Raw genomic sequence first — 14,585 nt, 5'->3', positions numbered from 1 at the left:
TGAGGTTTTTTCCTGAACAGCTGTGAAATTCTAATACTTCCCTAAATTATTTATAATATTTTTTAGAAAAAAATGCACCATTCATTTTATTTTTAACTTTTGAATTTCAAAAGGAACTTTTCTCAACATCCAAATGCCAATTTCTGTAATCTGTATCTACTTGAAGAACATGCAGAATGTGAGAGCCAAGAGGTGAGTTTAATCAGTGTCTTACTGAGGACTATGGCCAGGGAGACAGCGTTTCAGGAGCCTCTGAGAAACTATCCCAAAGACCTGAGGGTGGAAGTCAGTGTGTGTGTGATGTTGGCAGAGAGGGGCATGCAGTCAATCACACATCTCCGTACAAAGCTGCTGTTGGTCACAAACAGCAGGTATCATAGTTAATGTTTTTAGTGCTTCTCTAAGTGTGGAAGATGCAAGAAGCCAGGTTCATGAAAATTTTCTCCTGAAAATATCTGAGGGCCTGTTCTAGCAGTCCCCCTCATTCTTCATCCTCATCCTGACTTCTTTCTGGGGGGTGTTGAAGGTCAGCGGCTACAAGGGCTCAGGGACTAAATTCTTATAGAACACAGTGGCAAGTGGCATTCCTTAATTGGCACCTGAAATTTTAAAATTTGATACGTTAGAATTTTTAAAGGAAGATAATATTTTGGAATTTTAAGAATTTTTCTTTGAATAATGTATATATTTTCTCAGTTTTGCAAAATACAGTCAAATGAATATAAACAAAATTTTTTTAACATGAATTTAAAAGCAGTATAATAAGTGAAATAGTTTACACAGGTAATTTTATGACTATTTTCATTTTTTTATTTAATTAAAATTTCTCTCGAGATGATAGTAATAATAGGTAGTTTTAAAAATACTGTTTAAATAATTTTAGTGACTCAAGTATTATTTCTTTTTAAATAAATCCTTGTGTTAAGTTGATTCAGTCATATCAGACATTGTGAACCCATGGACTGTAGCCCACCATGCGCCATGGAATTTTCCCAGCATGAATACTGGAGTGGGTTGCCTTGCCCTCCTCCAGGGGATCTTCTTGACCCAGGGATCAAACCTGTGACTCTTACATCTTCGGTACTGGCAGGCGAGTTCTTTACCATTAGTGCCACCTTTACATTATTTATTTTAGAAAAGAGTCTCTGTATCTTTTCAGTTGGAAAGCTACTTCTCAAGGAGTTGCTTGAAGTAGAAAAGACAAAAGTATCATTAAATATTGAGTCTGGCTTGTTCTGACCTCATACCCCTCACACCCTGACCTTGGCGGTTCCCATCACTGGGGGTGAGTTTCTGCTTTACCTAGGTCCTGCTTCTTTCAGTTTTTCACGTTAAAATTCTGACATGACATCTTTCTTAAAAACTTGAAAAATGATTTTCAAATTATGTGACTCTCACAAGTAAATACTGTTGTTGGGCTTGCTTTTCAGATGTGTGAGGAATCAAAAGAAAGGAAATACCATGCCTCATTCCTTTCCTTAAGCGGAGAGAGATTTGCAATGATTGATTTTTAAGGCTTTTTCCTGATATTAAACTTCAGTAATGCTCTCAAATAACACAAATGGCTCCCTTCTCTCCATCCACTAGAATAAAGATTCATTTTTAAAAATTAATTAATTTTGGGCGGGGCTGTGCTGCTTGGCTTGTGGATCTCAGTTTCCTGACCAGGGATTCAACCTGGGGCCACAGCAGGTAAAGCCTGGAATCCTAACCACTAGGCTGAGCTTAACCCTCACTAAGGGGACTCCTTAGAATAAGGATTCTTTAAAAAAATTATTTACTTGTTTATTTTTGTCTTTGGCTGCTGCTGTGACGGCTTTCTTCAGTTGCGGCAAGCACGGGCTACTCTTGTTGCAGTGATGGGCTTCTCATTGCAGGGGCTTCTCTTGTCGCACAGCACAGTCTCTCTAGGGCTCATGGGCTTCCATAGTTGTGGCTCACGGCTTAGTTGCAAGTGGAATCTTCCCGGACCAGGAATTGAATGAACCCTCTCTCCTGCATTAGCAGGCAGATTCTTAACCCCTGGACCACCAGGGAAGTCCTAAGGGTTTCTGAAGACTGAAAAATCTCTTTCTCAAAACGTCTAAGGCAAGGCCTTACTACGCCTATTTATGTGCATCATTTAGGAATTTTAATTAGATACCCTGGAAGCAGAGGGGAATAAGGTATTTAATTCTAAGAAACTTCCCTCTGTACATATATATATATATATATATATATATATAATGCTTATGTTTACCATATTAGAAAATTTGCATTTATTTTGAAACATTCCAAAGTCTTTAAAAATATGAATCTTTGGAGTATTTCTCAAAGGACTAGTAAATCTCTTTTGTGTCCTAAATCTGTGGTATGTACTAAATGTAGAACTTGTTTCCTAGGATGCTAGCATTGGTTTTTCTTCTATAAATGACAAACCTAGGAGACTTAGAGTAGATGAGTTCCTGAGAAACAGTTCTCTCATCTTGTATGTAGAAAAAACGGTAAAATTATATCAGAACATTAAGAGAAATGAAATGAAAACCTCAGACCAGTCTTTTAATATATTGAGGCAAAATAGATGAACAAAACTCCTCTTATTCCCTTCCTATTTTCTCGTGTCATAAAGCTAAGAAGAATGATGTGAAAGCATATTTGAGGTTGGCTGCACTGTTTCCTGGGAATCTACTTGTGCTGAAATACATGTGTTACCATTCAGCTCTTTTCTTTGTATACCCACCTCCATGGTGATATTTAGAAATTGAAGAATACCAGTTTCAATATGAACTCTTGTTCTTCAGAATATATTGCTACAACCATGTGGATGAATAATTAGCTTTGTATGGATGGTATTATAAAATGTAGACAGACAAGGTTTTCTCTTGGCTATTCTGAGTGTCTTTTCGGTGACTTTTGAGGTTGCTGCAGACAGTTGGAGTCTGTGAAGAAAGAACATTTTTGGCAATACTAATGTACTCAGTTGGAAATAACTTATTTTTAATCATGAATTCTATTTTTCATAATAGATAGGCAGTGGTAATAGCTTTAATTTTGAGAGATTAAAACCCCGTAAGGGAAGCTGTAACTAAAGAAATCCCAAGAGTATTTTTATGGTTAGATACTATCTAAAGAAAATCAATATTACATTAAGTGGTGTTAAATCTTTTATGCTCCAAGAAAGCACTTTACTTGTCCATTTAATTAACAGCAAATTCAACAAAACAGTCAGTCTCTGGAGAATTGGTTACTGCAAAGACTTAAAAGATTAACATTTGACTTCCTGCGTTTTGGTTTCCCACTTGCTTTGAATTGATAAATTTAAGTAATGTTTTGTTATTAATACTTCGGTACCATCAATAACTTTATTTAAAGTAAATGTTAAATTAAAAAGGCTTTAGGTAATTAAATTATTTAAATTAAAATGGCTCCACATTTAGGGAGCATTGCCAGTCCCTGTGTGACTCCTGACCTGAGTTCTGGGCTGTTCTGGCCCATCTCTCACTTTCTTTAGCATCAGTGATGCAGAGAAAGTAAATGGTACCATGGTTACCGCCTCCTGCCGTCTGCTTAGCTGCACATAGAAATGTGTACATGTAATATGACTGAAGATGAAAATAGATAAGTGTGAAAGTGATATGGGCATATTGACCTAAGATACACTGTATTTGAATATTTCATAGAAGAAAAAGTAGAAAAGAATTAATATGTATATTTCAAGTTAGTGTTTGACTAATTTGAAATTTTTTTTCCGTAAAATGAGCCACAATCCAGTACCTGAGCCTGACTACATTAGGAAATTTCTTAAGAAACAAGAACAACAGTTTAATTTAGCAGCAACAAGCTGAATTTTGACTTTGTGGGAAACAGAGATATGTATAAAACCCTTCTGGTGATTTCCTTTCTCACCAGATTTTTGCAGCATCAGCAGAGGGGTGTGAGGGGTCTGGCAGGGTTATGAAGAGCAGGCCTCATGTCTTCCCTTCCCAGGAAAGGATTCCCAGGGGAAGAACTCGTCATAGGAAACCCCGCTGTGTTACTTACCAAGTAAAGTGACTTGCTGCTGCTGCTGCTAAGTCGCTTTAGTCGTGTCCAACTCTGCACGACCCCATAGACAGTAGCCCAGCAGACTGCCCCGTCCCTGGGATTCTCCAGGCAAGAACACTGGAGTGGGTTGCCATTTCCTTCTCCAATGCATGAAAGTGAAAAGTGAAAGTGAAGTCGCTCAGTTGTGTCTGACTCAGCGACCCTGTGGACTGCAGCCTACCAGGCTCCTTTGTCCATGGGATTTTCCAGGCAAGAGTACTGGAGTGGGTTGTTGAGGCTTCTGTAAACTGACCATCCTCAATGCCTGCCACATGGAGTTCCTTTCTCATGGCAACAGCAGCCTCTGGTGGAGTCAGGGCCACTTGGTATTTGAGTTAAGAATTGGCCTGGCTTAATTAGAAGAGGTGTAAATTGAGGGAAGAAAACAAGATCTTAGCACTAAGCGTGAATGCATTTCAAAAAGAAACCAGGGTCACCAGTTGAGGAGACAAGATGTTCATCCGAGTCAGAATGCCAGTCTCTGAGGCCTCAGCTCTCACCTGTGCTCTGCGTCTTTGGACCCTGGCTTCACTCTGAGGTGTTGCTCCCCTTCATGCACCCAAAGCCACTCTGAACATTGTTGGGTGATTTAAACCACGAACTGCTTACAGTCAGGGACTGCATCCTGTGGATCTGATCTAGCTCTGTACCCTGCCCCCGCCTGCACCGCACACCCTGCAAGACATGCATACACATGCTTTATACAGTGGACATGTGGTGCACATACAGTGCACATACAGTGAGTAGATGGGATGAGCGTGTGGCGGGGGCCAGGCTGCAGTGCCCTGATGGAGCCACTTTGTACTATACTCGCTCCACCTCCTTTCTGATGTCTTACTGGATCCTGTTTCCCTAACCTGGCCCCTTTGAAATGTTCAGAATGCAAACCATCCTTCAGTTTTAGCCCATCTCCAGCACCTCCTTTTCAGATGTGTTCCTTTTTCCCCCCGAGAACACCATGCATGCTAAACCGCTGCAGTTGCGTCTGACTCTTTGTGACCTGTGGACTGTAGCCCATCAGGCTCCTCTGTCCATGGGATTCTCCAGGCAAGAATACTGCAGTGGGTTGCCATACCCTCCCCCAGGGGATCTTCCCCACCCAGGGATCAAACCTGAATCTCTTATGTCTCCTGCATTGGCAGATGGGTTCTTTACCATTAGTGCCACTTGGGATGCCCCAAGAACACCATAACAAATCTTTATTGCAAAATTGTACTTAAGTATCACATTTCTTACTGAAATCAACTCTATTATGAAATTTATAAACCATTTAAATATGAGTTTGAAATCTCTGCATACTGAGTAATACTTATATGTGAAATATATTTGAAATCTTATTATTTTTCCCAAACATGTTCTTTATCTTTATTTCTGGTATTTAATCCTAGTTTTAAATGCCTTTTCATTTTAAAATTTTTCTGTCTTTTTAAGAGAAAATCTGAAAATTTGATATTTTATTTCCTATTGAAAAATCATTTTCAAGCTGTAACTCAGAGGGGAAATAACTCTGAAGACAGGTCCAGCTTGCTGCCTTCTGTCAAAAAGACCCCAGCACAGAATCCTGTCCCTATATTCCCCTCTGAATTGGCCCTTTGCAGAGGTGAGAGGAGTCTGTTGGGGTATTAGATGTGCTCCTGAGGCCTTTGGTATTCTGAGATCATTTGCTTTTCCCATTCTCTTTAGCAATAACCACCAGTTGTTGATAGATTACTATTTGATCAGTGAATTAGCTTTTTTATTGTTACAGTAACAAAATACCACATGCCTAAGTGCTTAAAAGAACACAGATTTATTATCCTATAGTTTCCTAGGTTGGAAGTCTAAAAGGGGTCTCCTGGATTGTAATGTAGATACCAGCAGGACTGGGGTGGGGGTGGCATTTCCTTGCTTATTCGGGTGTTGGCAGAATTCAGCTCCATGTAACCACACATAGACCCATGGACCAGTTTTCTTACTGGCTGTCACGGGGGGCTGAGTAGGGTGCAGAGCGCCACCCCCCCAAGGCCCTGCACAGGGTGTCCTGCATCTCAAATCCTGCTTCCTTCTCAGCTTTCTTCCCTCCTTATAACCAGCAAATGTTCTTGGCATCTAAGACTCAGTCACTCATGGGATTAGGCTCTGTCCACCCTGGTAATCCAGGATAATCTTTCCAATTTCCCAACCCCACTTTGCCACGTGAGGTAACATATTCAGAGAGACTAGGTCTGGAAATCTTTGGGCCAACATTATTTTGCCTACTACACCTGAGCATGCTAGTGTTTTATGTACATCGTGTTAGTTCTTTCTCTTGTATCAGAGGAAATCAAGTGGTAAATTGGCCACATTATCACGAGATGACACTTGTTCAGTTGCTTAGTCACGTCCGAATCTGCGACTCCATGGACTGCAGCACGCCAGGCTTCCCTGTCCTTCACTATCTCCCAGAGTTTGCTCAAACTCATCTCCATTGATTGGATGATGCCGTGCAACCATCTAATCCTCTGTTGCCTCCTTCTCTCCTTGCCCTCAATCTTTCCCAGCACTGGGGTCTTTTCCAGTGAGTCAGCTCTTTGCATCAGGTGGCTGAAGTACTGGAGCTTCAGCTTCAGCATCAGTCCTTCCAGTGAATGCTCAGGGTAGATTTCCTTTAGGATTGACCGGTTTGATCTTGCAGTCCAAGGGAATCTCAAGAGTATTCTCCAGTACCAAAGTTCAAAAGCATTAATTCTTCGGCACTCAGCCTTCTTTATGGTTCAAAACTCACATCTGAACATGACTGCTGAGATGACAGTGGCATGATTTAAATCCAAGTCTGCTTGATTCTAAAGCCATGTTCCCCGTGACTCCAACACTGTGCTGTGCTATGTGTGTCTACTATATGTGTGTAGCACATATACACACACACTGAGAAGTTACGAATGTGCTGAAAAGCCAAGTCAAAAGTATAGTTGGCAGCATTTCTTCTGGTGATCTTTAAGCGAATCTTTTTTTTTTTTTAATATTAGAGGGTGATACTAGATAGTGGGGATTTGGTATGTTCTGAATTAATCACAAAGCTATAAGAACAGAAAATATTTATTTGCAAATTTATTAGTTTTCCAAGACTTCAGTTCTGAAAGGTTCAGTTTCACAGGTTCGCTGTGAGGCTGTACCTTGATTGGAAACTCTGAAGAAATTAGACTGATTTAATTTCCAAAGTGATTTTAATTACTAAAATATTATTTCACAAAAGAATATACTAACATTTTCATATGCTTATAATTCTGATATAATTTTTTGAATTAATAGTTAAGGTTTAGTATTGTTAGAGAAACAAATGGTAATATGTGATCACTTTGAGAATTCCATACTATTTATCATAACATAAATATACAGCTGTTCAAACTCCTGTAAATATGCATATCTTTGCTTTAGCTCATAACTGTTTCTTTTTTCTGCTTCAGGCATCCTTTTATATCCCCCTTGTTTATTTACCCTTCCTTAAAATATTTCTACTGTAACAATCAAGATGTTTTTCTTTTTTTAAAATCTACTTTGTTGAAGTATAGTTGATTCACAATGTGTTAATTTCTGCTGTACAGCAAAGTGATTCTGTTATACATATATATATATACATTCTTTTTGACTATGGTTTATCACAGGATATTGAACATAGTTCCCTATGCTATTATACAGTAGCACTTTGTTGGTTATCCATTCTGTATATAATAATTTGCATCTGCTAATCCCAAATTCCCCATTCATCTCTCTCCCACTCTCTTCCCCCTTGTTAACCACAAATCTGTTCTCTATGTCTCTATGTCTGTTTTTGTTTTGTAGGTAAGTTAGTTTGTGACATAGATTGGATTCCACATTTAAGTGAAATCATATATTTGTCTTTCTGTCTATCTTACTTCAGTTAGTGTGACTATCTCTATGTCCATTCATGTTGCTACAAAGGCTGAGTAGTATTCCATCCCATATGTACCCCATCTTCTTCATTCATTCACACAGATGCTTTTCTTAATTGCATTACCTTAGTTTCAGGCTCTCTGGGTTCTGGCCTTGTCAGGATGTATCCAGGGAAGGGTGTGCCCTGGGAGCATTCATGTGACCCGTCCATCTGCCCCCAGACTCAGCTCTGAGTCTGTCTGCTCTCTCAGCCTGCTCTCCTGAGAGTGACTGCCGCTCAGAAGCAGGATTTAATCATCACCGTTTCCTCTTCCCCGCAGAACCTTGATGCTCTGCACGACCACCTTGCTACCATCTACCCAGGCATGCGGGCACCTTCCTTTCGGTGCACTGATGCGGAGAAAGGCAAAGGACTCATCCTGCACTACTACTCAGAGAGAGAAGGGCTGCAGGATATTGTCATTGGAATCATCAAGACAGTAGCTCAGCAGATACATGGCACTGAAATAGACATGAAGGTAATGGGCAATAAGGGGGGCTCCTCTGAAGACAGGTGACATGTGGAGTTTTAGAAAGACTCCCAATTTGCCCTTGGACATTGCTGTTAGCGGACCTCAGCAGAGGTGTAGATCAGCCATAACAGTGGTGACACAGGCGATCTTCTATGCTTGGCCTTGGAATGCATTATACAGGAGAGTTTTCCTTGTGGGAGCAGATTTTTCTTTCCATTTATACATTGCTTAAGGCAATGAGAAATTTAATTTGCGATTCCTGGGAATCACACTTGCTGGGAAGCAGGAGAATCTGTGACTGGCTTAGCTGCGGCCTTCAGAATACAAAAACCCATGGACACGTTCTAAAATAATATGAAGTATTATTTCACTGTTCATGGCTTCTTTGTGGATTTTTTTTGGGTCTATCCCTGAAATGTGGTTATAATATCTCATTTTGTGAGCCAGAAGTTTTGCTTTTTTTTTTTTTTAATTAGACTGTTTTGTAAAAGCCCGGTCTCATACTTGCTTTGTTATTGATGATACCCACTGTTTTGAGTGATGATTTTAAGGTATTGGTACAATAACTGTGCAGTAAAAGGAACCATTGTTTTCTCTATATTTCTGACCCAGAGAGCTGCTCCCAGGCAGCTGTGTTTTGTGTGTCTTCATATTTAAACACAAGAGCCATTTTTTAGTGGCCCTAAATTTGACAAAAGTGGGGAAAGGGTGCCCTATTACTGTTTAGTTTTTTCACAAATGATGACATTTTATTATAGAAAAAACATCCCCAATATAGGATTTTATAAACACTGGCAGGTGAACAAGTGCAACTTTAAATATAAATACAAAGTAAAAAGGCAAAACCTACTAGCCTTTTGCTTTTTAAAGAAATGTCATGTTCTCCAGCAGAGATGGTCTCACCAGAGCACAAATGCGACTCCATCTCCTGCAGAGGCTTCAGGTTCACTTTCTGAACTGTGCCCAGTTGAACAGTTTCAAAATGACGGCAAGAAGTGGTATAAATAAATCACTGAGACTGATTCTTAACTTTCTCTTGACTTTTACTTGGAAAAGTCTCCCCATCACATTCTGACAATTTAAAGCCTGTGCTCTGATCGTGTTTATTCACAAAAGCCATCCTTCCTAGACTTGCTCCACAGTATTTTCATAGACCTGGGTACATTAGTTCAGGATAGTACTGGCTGTTGCACAGCATGCAGTAAATCCAGCTACTTTCTTCTAGTTTCCTTACCTTTTTTTTAAACTGTCATTCTTTCTTTATGGAAAGTCTAATAGTCAGTGTACTTTCTTGCATATACAGTTACATTCTAACATGTGGGAAGCCCAAACTTTAAGTATAGTATTACAGAAATAAAACTTGTAGCATTTAGGTTGATTATATTAGGAAAGTATCCTGCATATTTAATCTAGTAATGTTGCGTTACATTTCAATTTTTTTTCCTTTTCTGGAGTTTCTGTTAATTCTGACATGATCCCCAGGTGCATTCTTTGTTTTCCTACTACTGGAAAGTAGGAAACATGGAACATGACGTTATCAAATCCAGAGACATTTAAAAATGAAAAACTTAGGTAAAGGATTGAAATTCATCCATGATTAGGAATCTCACTGGAAATCAATTAAAATTCAACATGCCTTTCATTTCCAACTTTGGATTCTAACACCAAACTAACACCTCATCTTGAGTGAGGGAGCCTGTGTCAAGGGGGTTGTAAACACTGGTCTGCTCTTGGTTTGTTAATTACTTAGCCAAGCCGAGCAAGAAACAGGTACATAGAAACTTCAGGAAAGAAACATTAACTGGTGCACACTTGGAAACTGCAATTGCCATGGTGATTAGAGTCTTTGCTTGGGAGATTGACAGCAGAAGCACTCTATATACAATTCAAGTTTTTACTTAGTCGTGGTAATAACTTGTAGACACTATGCAATATGGGTTGTTCATTGATTCCGGTACTCCAAAATAGATGTCTGAAATATTTGTAGTTGGTATTTATATTTGGTGTATTTAGTTTTTTCAAGGGAAATGTTTTAATTTCCTGAGGTATTCTTTTTTTAATTAATTAATTTTTTATTGAAGGGTCATTGCTTTACAGAATTTTGCTGTTTTCTGTCAAACCTCAACATGAATCAGCCATAGGTATACATATATCCCCTCCCTTTTGAAACTTCCTCCCATCTCCCTCCTCATCCCACCCCTCTAGGTTGATACAGAGCCCCTGTTTGAGTTTCCTGAGCCATACACCAAATCCCCATTGGCCATCTATTTTACATATGGTACTGTAAGTTTCCATGTTACTCTCTCCATACAGCTCACCCTCTCCTCCCCTCTCCCCATGTCCATAAGTCTGTTCTCTATGTCTGTTTCGCCCATTGTTGCCCTATAAATAAATTCTTCAGCACCATTTTTCTAGATTCCATATATATGTGTTAGAAATATGGTATTTATCTTTCTCTTTCTGACTCACTTCACTCAGTATAATAGGTTCTAGGTTCATCCACCATCCCGAGGTATGCTTAAGTCTGTAAGTCTCATAAGTCTGGAGCTACCAGATAATTTAACTACTTAAGAAATAGTAGACCATGTCATAAAGTGATAAATGAAGGAGAGGTTACAAATATAATCAGAAAAGCCGTCTTGCAAATTTAAGCAAAGCAGAAGAGTAGAATTGAGGAATTCGTAAACTTGGCTTGCATATAATTCAGTTCTTCTAGCTGAAATGGAAAGAGTAAAACATCAAAATTTTTAGATTGCCTTGTGTTGCCTTGGAGACTTTAGGGAATGAGTCTTCTTGGGGCAAAATTTTCCCATCGTAAATGAGAATACTGATCTTTAACCAGTGTAGATTGGTGTGGAAGTTTTAATAGTAATACCCTGATTTTACCATCAAACAATATGTGGGAATATGTATATAAGAGTCCATATTAATTGCTATTTGTTCCTCAGTGTCAGAGTTTGGTGCAGTGAACTAAGGAAAAAGGGGGAAAAGAGCAGTGCTTTGCCCTTATTTAGCTGCAACTGAAGAAATACTCTCCCAACTGCCTCCCATTTTGATCTGGCTGCAACTCGAGATGTTTTTCCCTTTTTAGGAGGACATGTTGGTTGCAGTTTCTTAAACCCCAAAGAAAAAATCTTTTTTATACCTTAAGCATGTATTTGCTTGTGAATAATATTTAGAAATGTAGTTATTTTTTAAATTAGAGAGTTTCGCTCATATCAGGATAACTCCCATAAAATAAACTTCTAGATTTAGAATTAAATCAAAGAATATAACTTGGGGAGGGGGATTTTTATGCATATTGTCAGTCTATCCTTCAGAAAGATTAATCAGAATACCCTTCCATTAGTGATAAATGAAATGACTCTTTTTTTTCTGTATCCTACCTAATCTGGCACTACAGTTTTATATGCTTGCTAGTTGATAGATAAAAAAGACATCACATATATTTTAAGATATGTGTTTCTGTCATTTAGTTTTCCTTTGTCTCCACACAGCATTTTTTATCATATTAAACAGTACTGCTCTGTCTGATGTGTCCATCATTTACCGTACGTGTGTGCCTGGCTTGAGGGGTCGCTGAGTCTGTGGGGACAGGGGGTGCTTTACTCCAGATTCTACCAAAGATGCTGTATGGACCACTAGGGGACTCCTACCAGATTTGCAGTTTTACTGTGAATAATTATTGTCTTCAAATTTCCTAAATCAGTATTCAAAAATAGTTTTCTATATTAGGCATATATAGTATTTGCATTGGGCTTCTCTCATAGCTCAGTTGGTAAAGAATCTGCCTGCAGTGCAGGAGACCTGGCTTCGATTCCTGAGTTGGGAAGATCCCCTGGAGAAGGAAATGGCAACCCACTCCAGTATTCTTACCCGGAGAATCCCATGGACAGAGGAATCTGGCAGGCTACAGTCCATGGGGTTGCAAGAGTCGGACACGACTTAACGACTAAACCACCACCAGTATTTGCATATTTAAACATTTTAAAATTAACCTTCTAAATGTGGTTCTCATTACCAATTTCTTAGGTATTTAAATATTGTAACCAAATGGAAATGCCAGGACAGTTAACACCATTTCCCTCTTTGGCATCCAGGTTATTCAACAAAGAAATGAAGAATGTGATCATACTCAATTTTTGATTGAAGAAAAAGAGTCAAAAGAAGAGGATTTTTATGAAGATCTTGACAGATTTGAAGAAAACGGTACCCAGGAATCACGCATCAGCCCGTATACATTCTGCAAAGCATTTCCCTTTCACATCATATTTGACAGGGATCTTGTGGTCACTCAATGTGGCAACGCCATCTATAGAGTCCTTCCCCAGGTAAAGGACATTACATTCCCTGGGAGCCTGAGATGGAAGGCCACTGAAATGTTACTGGTATACGTGGCCACTGATTCACTTAACCTTTGTTTATCTGTCAGGGAACATGGAGCACTTGGTATATCACAGAAGTACTGTGACTGTAAACTCAGTATGTTTGTGCATACTGCAACTTTGCCTAGGACAGCTACTTTTTTTTTCTCTTTTAATCACAAGAGCAGTGGGAGAATTTTACAGAAATTTTACAGGTCTTGTTTTCATGAGAAAATGACTTTCCAGTAACAATCAGCTTTCACTTAATTTATTCATCATTGAGCAAATAGCCACTGTTTATCTGCTGTCTGAAAATAATGTTGAAAATCAGTTGACACTTTTAGGCAAAAGAAAGGAGTTTAAAATTCACCAAAGTACTAATTAAGTGCCCTTTTTTTTTTCATCTGCATTTTAGCTCCAGCCTGGGAACTGCAGCCTCCTGTCTGTCTTCTCCCTGGTCCGTCCTCACATTGACATCAGTTTCCATGGAATCCTCTCACACATCAATACAGTCTTCGTGTTGAGAAGCAAGGTAATCAAGATGTTATTTCACTCAATATGAGGAAGTAAGGTCTGTTACAGTTTAGAAGTGTTCCACAGGGATAATTAGCTACAAAAACATTCTGTGAGATTCAGAAGGTGTAGAGAGAGCAAAACCAGACCCCGAAGGGAGTCCTGTTTCAAAAGCAATGGTGCTAAATTGGGGGTTGTCTGAGGAGCAGTGGGATTCTAGTCACGGATCAAAATGAACAGAAGTGAATTTTAAAAATGCCTTGCCTGGATGGGCCAGTCACACATGAGTGAACCAGTTATGCTTAGTTGCTCAGTTGTACCCATGTGTTTGTGACCCCAGTGGACAGTAGCCTGCCGGGTTCCTTTGTCCATGGGACTTCTCAGACAAGAATACTGGAGTAGGTTGCTATGTCCTTCTCCAGGGGATCTTCCTAACCTAGGGATCAAACCCAGGTCTCCCACATTGCAGACTGGTTCTTTACCATCTGCTCCATAGAAAATCAGAAATGAGAGTCACAGAATTGCCACAAGGATGTCAAAGTAGCAAAGCTCCTCTCTTCGTGGGTTCAGTTTGCATTTCTGCAGTGATGTCAGGTTGTCTGGTTGTTACCTGGCAGACTCCGGTGAAAGGCCTCTTCAGTTCTGCCTGGGTCCCTGTTCTCCCTTATGGTTTGGTGGGAATGAGGTCCCTGTGCCCTTCTTGGGAGAGATGCATGTGTTGACTGTGTGTCTTGCCTTTTCCAGGAAGGTTTGTTGGATGTAGAGAAATCAGAGTGTGAGGATGAGCTGACGGGCACTGAAATCAGCTGCTTACGGCTCAAGGGTCAGATGATCTACTTGCCTGAAGCAGACAGCATACTTTTCCTGTGCTCACCAAGGTAATCACTTTTAGATGAATTATAATGGATATAAGCACCCATCTTTTGCTAAAAGGAAATTCAATAATATTTTACTCAATTGTTTCTACAAAGTATACTTAGATGTTACAACTCTTCTTAGACATCTCTCTATAACAAGGATAATTTTGTTGAACTTGTATAATAACTCAGAAGAAATCATTATTCTCTTTTATTTGCCACATCTTAATCAATCTGTTGAGTGTTTATGCCTTAGGTCAGTGGATATGTAATCTGAAGTTAGCTAATTCTGTAGTTTTGTACCTTCCAGAGAGGCATCATGGAGAAAACAAGTCTACAAAGCATTTATTAATAATATGATGGCATAAATACACAGGTGTATTTGGCACCAAGAAATTACTTTTCTA

General features: G+C 39.3%; 1 protein-coding gene across 2 annotated transcripts in view; it reads left to right on the top strand.

The window, feature by feature from the left end:
- GUCY1B1 (guanylate cyclase 1 soluble subunit beta 1) overlaps positions 1 to 14,585 on the top strand; it is a 53,880-nt gene that overhangs the window by 26,620 nt on the left and 12,675 nt on the right. For both annotated transcript variants that reach the window (XM_069557324.1, XM_069557323.1), the window contains 4 exons: positions 8,253 to 8,450; positions 12,545 to 12,775; positions 13,224 to 13,340; positions 14,066 to 14,199. In XM_069557324.1, the coding sequence (XP_069413425.1) occupies positions 8,253 to 8,450; positions 12,545 to 12,775; positions 13,224 to 13,340; positions 14,066 to 14,199 (680 nt within the window). The remainder of the gene's footprint in view (positions 1 to 8,252; positions 8,451 to 12,544; positions 12,776 to 13,223; positions 13,341 to 14,065; positions 14,200 to 14,585) is intronic.

This window comes from Ovis canadensis, chromosome 17 (assembly GCF_042477335.2).
Source record: "Ovis canadensis isolate MfBH-ARS-UI-01 breed Bighorn chromosome 17, ARS-UI_OviCan_v2, whole genome shotgun sequence".
Classification (NCBI taxonomy): domain Eukaryota; kingdom Metazoa; phylum Chordata; class Mammalia; order Artiodactyla; family Bovidae; genus Ovis; species Ovis canadensis.
The sequence above is the reverse complement of the archived record's forward strand: the minus strand, read 5'-3'. Positions and strand labels throughout refer to the sequence as shown.